This window comes from Lepisma saccharinum, chromosome 8 (assembly GCF_977018435.1).
Source record: "Lepisma saccharinum chromosome 8, izLepSacc3.1, whole genome shotgun sequence".
NCBI classification, from domain to species: Eukaryota; Metazoa; Arthropoda; class Insecta; order Zygentoma; family Lepismatidae; genus Lepisma; species Lepisma saccharinum.
Window position 1 is genome coordinate 61,757,586 of NC_139236.1, and position 12,791 is coordinate 61,770,376.

The 12,791-nt window shown below is 41.2% G+C and overlaps 1 protein-coding gene across 1 annotated transcript in view; it reads right to left on the reverse strand.

Moving 5' to 3' along the window:
- Positions 1-1,016: 1,016 nt before the first annotated feature.
- The window catches only part of LOC145991814 (homeobox protein slou-like), a 38,645-nt gene continuing 26,870 nt past the window's right edge, over positions 1,017-12,791 (reverse strand). Inside the window, exon 2 of the mRNA XM_083127860.1 lies at positions 1,017-2,110. Coding sequence (XP_082983986.1) covers positions 1,545-2,110 — 566 coding nt within the window. The 3' untranslated portion in view covers positions 1,017-1,544. The remainder of the gene's footprint in view (positions 2,111-12,791) is intronic.

A 12,791-nucleotide genomic window follows, 5' to 3' on the forward strand; every position in this document is an offset into this window, starting at 1 on the left:
GCAACCATGAATCTATTGCGTGGCTACATACGTACAGGATAATAGTGTTGTTTCGAGCGTTTGGTAGCATCGAAACGAAACCTCACAAGCAAAATTATAGAAATACAAGTGATCGCTTCTATGTCCTCTTCGCCTTGTGGAAGTCTGCTAGTGCTATACGGTGATACCTTGTATGTATACAATCTACAATAGGATTTGACTTGTTTTATTGGATCGGAAATTAGCAAAATAGGCTACGAATTTGTATGCGATAAATTAAATTTCTGAGAGCAACATGGTCTCAACCTATTGCATACTTCAAAACATTTTAAGAACAAGTAAGAGAGAGACTATCAGGATCTTTGACTGAATCACCACTCTTTGAGAACAGAGAGAACAACAAACTTTGTCATACAAAGCCTTATGAGTAGTTTTGATTAGCTCGTAACTGCTGATTGCAAACAAACGAGTGAAAGATATCACTAAGTAATGAATTTGGATTTCTTTTGATGTGCTGCCACCTTCTGGAAAAATAAAGTATTGAAAACTGCTGTCTTTTGTTAAATCATGGTTAGGCAAAGTCGGTAGTTAAAATTATGCTTCCTTTGCACATAATAGATGTCGTTTATTCTGCCTTTTTTAGATACATGTGTTGTTCTTGAATCATACGCTTTGTTTCTACAGCGATTCTTTGGGAATAAAATACATTATTGGACAACGAACTTCAATAATTTTTATTTTTTTTGAAAAGCGAATGACTTTCGGGAACAAAAGTCACATCACATTTCGAAAATTCCTTATAGGAGCTCAAATTAAAGACGGTTTTAGAGACTTCCGAGTGGGGAAATGATTGATAAGAAGATTGCCATTAGACTTGTTCTACAACTTTCGAGAACAGAGTTGTTTTGTGAGTGGTGGTGGTTCCTGTAGAATGACTTCATTCCCAAAGTACTGTAAACTACTCAACAGCATGTTTTCTGCATCCTGAAGGAATCCCTATTCTTGCCTTTAAATGTCAAATGCGCCATTCTCAGACCTTCTCGAAGGTTTCATGAATACTTAATGGTATTTTGTCGTGTACAATGCGAATTTTGGATATATGAAACTGGTGATAATGATCCAAAACACATTCATACCTTCCTTGAGAATGAACATTTCTCGACGTGGGAAAATATGGCGTTGATAGAATTAGCCATCATTAAAGTGCAAACACACAATTTCACTTCACGTCGGGAGCTATTCTGGCACATTGTTCTGTAGCGTCAAAGAACTAACTTGTGCCTTTGTGAACGCTCCAAAACTTGATAGCTGCCTTGTTTTGAATGTCTTACCACTGCTGCGCGTACACAGTCAGAGCGCAAACCGGTTTATTTCGATACACACTTCCCATTAGGCCCCGGAAAGAAATGTCGATAGTCATTTTTTCTTTCTTGGCGTTACGTCTTTCTCCCCTTTGACGGCAACACACCATTATTTAGTCCCTCGTTGCTATGGCGATTTCCCGCGACTCCGGGTCCCTTGGCGCTTGCGCAGAAGCGGGCAGGAGGTGGAGTTTACCGCTGATTTCATGACGAGTGGCCCAGCGTGTGGTGGTTGATATGGTGGAAATATGGATGCGTGTACGTTTGCGACGCGGGGGGTAGCGTGTAAGGGAGACCTGGGCTCGCCGACGACGCGGACGTCAGGTAAGGTACGTGACCGGAATAGAGCAGGCTGGTGTGGGAGTAGGGACCGGAAGTCGGGTACGGGGTCGGCATCGTCGTCACGGGTGGCGGTATCGTCGGGCTGTTGACGTCCATGCCCGGGTTCTGCTTCTTCCATTTGGTCCGCCTGTTCTGGAACCAGATTTTCACCTGCGTTTCCGTCAGGCTGAGGGACAGGGCCAGGTTGAGCCTCTCGCACACTGACAGGTAGCGGGTGGTCTTGAACTTGTTCTCCAGGGCTACCAACTGTTCGTACGTGAACGCCGTCCTCGCGCGCCTAGGTTTGCCGGCCTTGGTGTCGGAGTTCGAGCCGCCGCTGCTCTTCTTTTTCTTGCCCCCCTTGCTGTCCCTGTCGTCGCCTACGTCACTGGACTCGTCCTTCTGGTTGCTGTCGTCGTCTTTGAAGTCGTCCACGTGCCTCTCCTTGCCTGCAAATACAAAAAAGGGCGCGTTAAACAAGTTTATCCAAAAATTTCAGTGAGGAGTCAAATCCCTCTCATTACAGCATCAAAAAGACATGACCACAGAATTGAACACTACAATATCCATTTTTTTTTCAGTATTTCATAGTTAATTCCAGCGATTTATCCATATCTCCTGAACCCCATCCCATTTTTGCTACCACATTAGGTTCACAAAGGCCTATATATAATAATGTTAGTGGTAAATTTGCATTCACATGCCCACAAGTTCTAAATTCAAAGGGCAAGAATCTCTGCTTTTTTCGTTTCCTAACGCCATTTCGTTCATAATCTCATTTTCAGCACAATTGTTTCGTGTTCATGGCCGTAGATAATGGAGGGTTTATATGGTTAGTGATACTCGAATAATAAATAGGACAAAAACTGGATAAACACTGCAATGTTCAAAAGAGCTTTTTTGTTTGTACTGTACATATGGTTTAACAGATGACATAGATATAGACGTGGATATAACTTGTTCTAATTATAGTTAATATGTAATAAATTTAATGGAGGATTTACATTCTTATACTTGAAATAATAAAGTTTTTAAAAGAGATGTGGTTTCTTTAATTTCACTAATGTAAAGTGGAGCAAAGAGAAAAACATGCAATATTGAAAATAGCCTTAAACGTTTTGAAATAATAAAATATTAACCCTGCCTTCGTTATACATTTCATTATGTACGAAAAATTATGTGAAGACAAGTAGAACAAACACACTACGCCAGAAATAAACAACTTCTAAAACCATGGAGCTAGTTCAAGAAGTACCAGAACAGATGGTAATCAAAATATTCAACCATGTACCAAATGATAAAGTGCAAGACATCGTTCAAAAGCAAATTGAAAAATCTACTATTAAATCAGGAATATTATAGAGTAAGTGAATATGCTCAGATTGTAAATTATAGAAACTGTGTAGTTTGTGTTCTAATGAGAAAGGTGAATACTGAACTATTCAAATACGATTGGGTATGATTGTGGAATAATATAATACACAAACATTCAAATTCAATTCTCATAAAAAACTGGAACGAATAAATATTAAATGCAAAAAATATTGTTATGGGCATTAGAATTATATATCAATCCAATATTTATATTTAGATAGCATTATTACTACTAACAATATCTATTAATATGTTTGGTACCTTTGATCGGCTGAAAGCTGAACTCCTTCCCATTCTGTATACATTACCTATATAGCATGCGCCAGAATTTATTTATGTACTCAATAATATAAAAGGTAAAGTGTTCCCCTGTGCTTAGCACCACACCATGAAGGCGTATAGGGTGTGTGGGGGCAACGCCCCACACTTTCTTGATCCGGTCGTAAGTGGAGGTGATGTGATCAGCACCACGCCCCTGACCGCCTTTACCCCCCAGGGTTTCCCCCAGGTACCCATGTTATTCGACGCTGGGTGGGCGCCGGGGCCGCTTCCAACGTTAGAAAAGTTCCCGGATTTGACCGGGGATCGAACCCGGGACCTTTAGCATGGTAGTCAGACGCGTTACCGACTGAGCCACCGCAGCGAATTCACATATTTGGTAGAAAATTCTTATCGCTTAAAATTAAACCCAAAGGAGGAATTAACATACTACACTAAACCATAGGCGTGATTTGTCTTGATTTCTGTGGAAGGTAAGGCAAATACTCAAAGAAACGGCATCTTAGAATATAACCTGCGTTCTTGTAATTATTATACTTACTATGTTTGTTGCTGTACAGTCACGGTCACTTCTGGGTTGTAACAAACCCGTTCATTTTCAATGGAATCATTACAACCCAGAAGTGTCCGTTACTGTACATCATGTCATGTTATTCAGTATTATTATTTTACACAGTTTTTTATGACAAGGCACTGCATTAGGCTGCTAATGGCACTCAAACATTATTTTTAGTATTGTATTTTGGCCCATCGGCGAGATATTATCGATTGGAGGCAGATTGGTTTATTCGAGTCAGCAGTCGATCCATTCGATATTTCTTGATTACCCAGAAATTACAGAAGGTACAAAGATGAAATTTGGTGGATTCAACGAAGTAGCGTACTAAGTGGGTGTAGAATATTAAACATCTTGATTGTCTGTCTGAAAATGGGAGTATTATCAATTATCGCTAACAAATAAACATAGCAATATGACATTGTATGAGGTGAAATTCGATAATATAACATCTAGATAGAGGGGATTCAAAGGTGAACGAAGAGCTAAAGCCCATTAAGTATGTCGAGCCGCTTTCAGAAAGGAGGGTTCAAGTTCATTCTGTCCCCCCCCCCCCCAACCACCACAACCACTTTTATTGCTAAAATGTAACCTTAAAGTTTAAAATAATAGCCTTACTAGTCTGAAAGTTGAACCTCTCGCCTCACATTACAAACACATGTGTGTGTGTGCATGATGTGAGCGGTGTAATGATAATTACTTATCACTAAAATGATCATAGCCAATGTTCAGAAGTTTGAACCTTGAAGTTAAGTACATTAGTGGTCATTGTCTGTCTCTTCAGTTAGAACGCAAAAAAAAACTGATGTTTTGTTGGTCGCATTTCAGTAATTTTGCCGGTTTTTTAAAATTTAATTATTTTAAAAAATAAAATGTTAATTGCATTTTGTTTCTTCACTGTAGCTCTGTGCGTTTTAGCTGTATTATCATCTTCTAAATTCTACAACAGAATATCCATCTTTTACTTCGGCACTAGGGCACTTCCTCGAGGTCCCGTGCGTCGGGGGGGGGGGGAGGCTGCTCACGCCAGACATAATTTAATTGTTCATCAATATGATACCCATACATGGATAGAGAAACTGATATCTCCCAATTAAAACATGTTGGGATTCAAGTGTACAATTTTGTTGATAGAATCCATGCACGATTAATACACACCCCCACGACATCCCCTAACACCCAGATATTTTCACCAAAGACCCAATTTATGGTCATCTTGGTGCTAAATTTACCTTAACCCCCCCCCTAAGAACGACCTTGCACTGCCATCCAGATGGGAAGTTCTGCATAAACACCTGCCCGTGCATCCCTTGATCCGTAACATTTTCCGCGAAATCATGAAACCGAGTCTCGGAGATTGTAGAAAGAACTTAACAGACGCGTCCGCGTGCTATCGAGAAACATATAATTGGCTGAAGCAAAGCTTCTTAACTGTGTTTCAGGGGAAACATTAATAAATTTCTAAATGGATAAGTACCACTCTTGACATTTTCCGGCAGAAATGCGACTGTTTTCGTAGCCGAACAGCACTCGACGCAAAATCTTCCCTTTTCACGGTTTCTCACAAAGATTCCTCTCCACCCGGCTCTCGGAATTAGAGACGTCTTAATTCCCAAACAAGAGCCGGGGTTTGTAGTTGCAAATACGCCCTCGTGAATTTGCATGATCTGAGCTTTCCCTGCGCCCCTCCCTCCCCGTCGCTTGTATCTCTCTCTCTGGGCGCTCTTCAACTTCCCCCACGTCACATCCGAGCTACATTACAAGCCCCTCCCCATTCCCTTTCCCGTGCGCTCTACAAGCATCCCTTCAACACTTCGTAGAATAGCATAATCTTTTAATTGAGACGCAGTAATTAGAATAGACGCTAATTACGAAGACGGGAGATTTGAGAATCCATTACAAGTTTCTGCCTTAAACGCCTTCATGATTAAACTTTTAAGATGCAAGAGAGAGAGAGAGAGAGAGAGAGCTGGAAAGGATCTGAGAGTTTCTCGTCTTTGTCCTGCAGAAAATTTCCATCTCGTCGTCATTCTTGTCGTTCAACAATACAGCATCGTGAGAGCCACGAAGAGAAAACAGGAGAAATGGGTGGGGTGGACTTGTAACGTTATTGCGCTATGAGGGGGAAGGATTTGTAACGATACTCGTCGCTCTGTAAACAGCAAACAATCTCAAAACGGCAAGCAAAGTTTATGAACGGTGGAAGTTTACAGCTTTCAAATCTCGTCCCTCGGCTAAGAGATGCTCCCGTCTGCTTTCATTAACTTTAGAATAATTAAGTCTCTTAATGCGCGAAGGCAATTAACGGACACATTTTGTTTTTTGTTGCTCTTCGCCTTGGCAAGCAGCTGCGAGCTCGTGGAGGAGGCGTCGAGTGACGGAGGAGACATTTTGCCCAATTGTACAGTACGAGTTTGTGCGTGGTAAGGAAGAAATGTTTTAGCAGGCTTTCAGCTCTCCCACCAACGCTCACTCACTCTTTTCTGTGTTTGTGCATCTAAATAGATTCGATCGGCGCAAATATTTCCAGTTGGAAAGTTTTGGCGTGGAAAGTTTTGGAAAGTTTTGGCGCGATTTCAGTTAGGTTCGATACAAGGCAGTACAAATGAGAGGCGTAGCTATAGGTATTTTGGCGCTCTGGGCAGCATTGTGGGTTGCCGCATCCCTGCACTACCAATCACTGACATTTTATGTACGTTCTAACAGATTTTCTTCTAATGACACGCTTTGTGATATTTACATCATACAAATTTTGAAATGAGGAAGAATTTTAAAACTCTTTAAAGAATAATATAAGAGTTTGCATTTCCGATTTATAAATCGATTAGCATATTTAAGAATATTTCAGTTGTCTTAGTGTCCGAAGAACATCTATTACTACTATTTTGGGAAACTTCCACCTGTGTGTTACCTGAATATGCATCTGCCAAGGTTAAAAATTCTCCGTCGCTTATTCTGACTTTGTTGTCAAAAAAAAAGTTTTAAATGTCGTCCTCTGTTCATGGCGCCAGGCTTCAACCCCTTTCTCTACGGGATTGGTAATAATGAATTTGTGCGAAATGAGAGGAAAGACAGAGTAAAATGTGGCAGAAATAGAACGGACAGAATAGGTGGTGAGGAAATGAAATAGGTGGTGAGGATAGGACCGAAATCAAGACGAATGAAATGAAAGACAACATAAAATTCAATATTAAAAGTTGTCCACTTTTTGCGCAAATAGTCCGAGCTTGTTTGTGATTATATTCATGTGCTTGGCCTCCCAGATGGCGCAGTGGTAGCGTCGTCGCCTTGTAATCAAGGGGTCCCGGGTTCGATGCCCGGTGGAGTCACATAGTGGTTCGGATTCCACTTTAAACTGTAGGTCCAGTCACGATTAGGCTTACTGTGCATAAAGTGGACTTAAAACACCAAATCAATCAATCAATATTCATCTGCTTGTGCCTATTATTGTTTTCATAGTTTTGTAGAAGAACTGTAATGTCATTGGTAAAGCGTCAGTAATGTTTAATTCGATCAAGAATCGGATATTCGGAAGCGAGAAAGTTCGGTAAGAAAAGAGAAGAGATTATATGAGCTTCTGTGTAGTTCGCAAAGGCTATAAATGGTAGACCAATAAGTGTTGAGCAGTGGCGGCGATTGGGTTCCAAAACCGGGAGAGAAGAAGTGCCAAAACGGGGGGGGGGGAGGCAAAGACGGTATATATGTACCTCTGTAGATAAGGTTTAGCATAGTGCGGGATAAAAATATAATTGGCGAAAAGTGGGAGGCAACCGCCCCCTTCCCCTAATCGCAGCCACTGGTGTTGAGCGTTGATAAGTGTTAAAATAACGTTGTTATCATGCCGCAACTTAAGTACACTTTAGAACAAACACATTTTATGTAGGATTCTTATTTGAAACAAACTTGTGCAGTTGAGTGAGAAGACAAGATAACTTTCTCCAAAGATGTGAATGTGAATAATGTGTGGCAGTACATGGACAAGATTTCCCACATCATCTGTGACAAATGTTATGTTAAAACTCACTTATAAGATATTTACACACATGCTGATTCTTATTCGAGTGTGGTTCTCGCATCGGATAAACGCTTCACCGGCCTTAGCTATTAAAGCCCTAATCCTACACCGACTGTTCACCGGCACAGCTAAAGTTCAGACAAGCGGGCAACAGGTCCCCGGGGACCATCACAGACTGTCCCTCGGTCCGGACCATATCTCCCTGCCGAAGATCAAATGGTTATGTAAACATTGAAACACCAGCCAGTGCTCCATTTTTTTTCCCCTTGAACGAGAAGTTTGCAGGGGCGGAGGAAGGGAGGAGAGGGGGGCGTCTCGCCGACATCGGATGTTCTGCAAACACTCCTCTGCTCCAGCGTTTTCCTCCAGATTGCTTTTCGCGGGCTGTAGTGTTTGCGATGCTCGAGAGATGGCGTGGTAATCGCCGTAATGGACTCTTGCATTACGTTTATTGCGGCGAGTGTTTTCCGCCGTTCCCTATTTGTTTGTTTACCGTCTTGCTCGGCTAGGTTCGGCGCTGAGGACCAATTTCGGAAATGGCGTTCCTCTTGCAGCGCTACTAGACTTCCACGCACTTCAGACAACGTTACATGTGGAAGGTGACGCTGGGAAACTTCCAGAAGATCGTGCTCGAAAACGGTAGTTCGAGAAACGTTCACCAGATGGAAGCACAGAGACCACTAACATGTCTTCTTCATTATCATGATTCGGTTTTCATCTTCTGAGACATGTCACGAAGAGCAAGTTTCAATGTTCACGCTCAAAAACAAGAACTTCATATTTAATTAATAATATGAAGAATATTTAAAGCTTTGAATGTAATAATTTCGTTTCTCCACTGAGAATTAGTACGAATGACAAATACAATATCGATTTACTTATTAAAGCAAAAGTTTTACACCTATTTCTGCAAAAGGAATTTTCATATGCGACTCGAATTTCTGGGGTTATTTAATACAGAACCTCTTTTCTTCCTATCGGGTTAATGGCGACAATAAGGATCAAATGGATGGGACAAACATAATGATAAAATAATTAGAGTGGAACCTGGGACCTTTGCACGCTCACATCGCTCAGTTCAGACTAGCTGAAAGCACAGAATGGATAATAAACCTTTTCCTGCTCCCACAAAAATAAGCAATAGTAGGCTGGAGAGTTCAATGAACAAACCGATCTCTGAAATCACAGAATACTATAAACCTTTATACTATACTACCATGCTAAAGGTCCTGGGGGGTAAAGACAGTCAGAGGCGTGATGCTGATCACATCACCCCCACTCAGGACCGGATCAAGAAAGTGTGCGGCGTTACCCCCACACCCCCTATACGCCTTCATGGCGTGGTGCTAAGCACAGGGGAGCACTTTACCTTTTTTACCTTTTTTATGTGTCAGTTCCTGACAACAATTTGTCTCTGTGATATTGTCACTTCGAAAACATAAGGTTCCTACTTCTTAGGAATTCCAATCCCGAAGATCCAGTCATCGAACGCACCACACAAATCGGAAGGTGTACTGTATAGTACTACGTGTTAATCTTTCTTGCCACATTGTCTTTTACACGGTTTTTCATTGGGCAACCAGTGGTTTAAACGTGGCGCAAGTTCCGATTGTTTAAACGCAATTGCATTTAGGTACGAGAAGCATTCGTGTTCTGTCGTCTTGCAGACAAGTACTGCTACTGCCATCTACGCGTACTTCACATGCGTGGGGTGCAAAAGAGTATTTCTGGTTCTTATCACTAAAATAGCGTATCATAAAGCTTTCAGAAACTGATCACGTGGTATCTACTCTCAAACACGACACCCCTTTGATCCTCGGGTCTCCCATATCGCACAACGCGCTAGCAACCTTGCGTTCTGCTGTCACCGCGGAATGTTTTCAATGTTAGGCTAAATGCCTACGTTGTTAGGTTAAGCTTGTTAAGTTTAGTTCTCTAAGCATAAATAATACATTTACAGTGTATTTATGCTAAGAGAACCAAATCTAACAGACCTAACCTAACAACAAGGCATTTCACGCCTGACGTCAGAACACAAAGTTGGTCTCGCGTTGTGCGATAAAGGAGAAACTTGATATCCTCGCGGGAAAATACAAGGAATGGCTGCTCGCTGGGAAACTAGGTGTAAACTACTTTTTGTACCATATTTTTCTAAAAAAAAATAGCGCTTTACAAACCTCTAAACTGAGCTAATTCCTCTCCAACGCTTCAAACTGACTTCCACAATAATTTCCAGTAAATTCCAAATGCTCACATAAAGCTTGCGAAAATCATTACACATTCAGAACTGTTACCCTACACGTCAATTCTCACCACTTGTTTGACTTTCTGCCGACCTCCATGGGAGAGTGGTTAGCACAGCGCGCTACGACGCCAGGGATCCTGGTCTTTGTGATTGTCCCTTCATCAATTTCATCGGTTCATCAGTCATGCTTATCGTCGCAATTAGCCAAAAGTTGCAGAAAAGCGACGCTATATAACAAAAAGCAAATCAAATCAAGTTGTTTGACTTTCTCGAACAGACACTCCGTCTTAATTATCCTCACGATGCACTGGCAATACTGTAAATTAAGGTTGCATGATGGAATCGAACCCAGAATCCTTGGCACCAAAGATAGGAGCACCATCTCGCAAATGAGAAAAAGGCAATTAAACGATTCACTGAGAATCCAAACACCGTAAAGCGAGGAAGTAAGGGGTGCGCTTTAACCCCTTATATATTCCCCCACCGTCGCGTCACGGAGGGAAGGGGAGCGGCTCTTGGTCTGAGCTCGCTGGCTCATCATTCAAGTGGCACTAACGAGCTTTGACTTCCTTTCTACTCTGCAGATGATTGCTAATCCGCAAAGGAACAAGCCGGCTGACAGACAAACATTCCATGTTTTGTAAACACCTGAATGGGAAATTCCGACACCGCACTAAATTTAATTCCCCCTCGGTTTCATCTAGCTTTTCGGGAAGCCAGCCAACTTGGTGGTAGAGCAGGGTTGCCGCAACCTAACAAATTATTGTTCAGAGCCTTTAAAATAGAAGTTCCAAGTTGTGAACTAATGACTTATTTTTTATTTTTGTTTCTCTTTTTTTTTTTTACTTTTGCACTCAATATATATACACACAGAGCATTCCCTGACATTCGCTACGAGAGTCGGCGGCAAGCGGCCCGGCATCAGCGCTTGTCTTTCCCGGTGAACGGGTCCGCGACAGTCGCTTATATTAAACCTCGTAAAAAAGTTTAGAGTAACAGGGTCAGTTCTGAATAAAAGTGGAAAGAAAAATGGGGAAATAAAGTATACAAAGACAATCCGCACACCATCCGTGAGTTAAAAGAGAGTATTGTACGAAAAATCGGGAGAATTACAGTAGACGAACTTGTACGTGTAAATGCCAATTTCCTTCGGAGATGCCAGGACTGTGTTGCAGCAGAGGGACATCATTTTCAACACCTTCTGTAGTCAAGGTTAGTACACAATATGAAAACTGTAATTTTAATAGCCGACTCTAGCGACTGTCGCTGACCCGTTCACCGGGAAAGACAAGCGCTGATGCCGGGCAGCTTGCCGCCGAGTCTCGTAGCGAATGTCAGGGAATGCTCTGTAGATACGGGACCAGCCCGAAAGCTAAAAGTTTGTAGCCACTTTATGCTCAAGTATAGGCTAATCAGGACAGGGACTACAGTTTAAGGTGCGACCTAAGGTAATATGCCTCCACCAGGTACTGAACCCGGGACAGCTAGATTACAAGATCAATACTGGCATTTGCTAGTCGAGACGAGACTGGGAACTCGTCAGGTTCCCCCAATCAAAAGACGTACTTGAGTGTACGCTCACGAACACTTGTGGATTGTACAAAACCATGAACGGATTTGTTACAATCCAGAAGTGTCCGTGACTGTACCACAAAAAAATTTCCGGCAACAAAGTTTCGAAAAAAATATTTTGAGAATTACTCCGTAATTTGAAGAGTATGTGGGAATCAAAGTATGTTATACAATAGATAGAAGCACTGGAGCGCCTGTAACGAAAGCTAGCAGATGGGTAAATATATCATAGAATTTGATATCTAGTTGAAAAGTCAATAGTACATTTTAGTAGGAATTTGAACGGTGAGAAAATTTATCTTGTATTTATTCTTGCAACGAAAAGAAAGCACATACTTTTACAGTCATATTACATTAAAGTTTTCATTAACGTGTAGTAACGATAATTATAGCAACAAAACTATTAGTGTACATGACTATACACTGGTAATTGTCGACATCTTATTTCTGTACTTACACGTTATATCAAATTAATATTGTTATTAATTTGAACTTTTTTTGTTTTGTTTTTTCAGTGAATGCCTTCAGAAGTCGGATGCTAAGGAAGAAATTTGTGTCCAGAATTGTCACAGGGAGTGGAGAATAGGTAAGTTCTAACGATTAATTAACTTAGATTTCCAAATGTATTAAATATTTGCAATGATTTGATTGTAACGCTTATATTTTATTATGAAAAAAACCGCCCCTTTCAAAAGATATGTGAATGTGGAAACACGAATCATGAGATAGGAAAGACGTAAACTTTCTTACGATATGTTACTAAAAAAATGAAAAAAATGGTCTAGTTACGCATCAAAGTGGGCTACAATTTCACGAGAAACGCTTTCGTGTGAGTAAGTTCAACATGACGTGCTGGTGCCGTGATGTTTTTCGCGATCGTGGTCCATATAAGTGTGGACTGATTTTATTTTTAGATAAGCAGAAAATTGGAAGGGGATAGGGAAACTGAAACTTTAAAAGGGTAATTGTGCATCCTAGTTTTGGTAACAGTGGTTTCGGATACGAGTCCCGGCCTGCGCATGGCTGTTCGAATTTGCTCTTATTAACATTCACTCACATCGTCGCGGTCAGAAATAAGTGGCAAAAAAA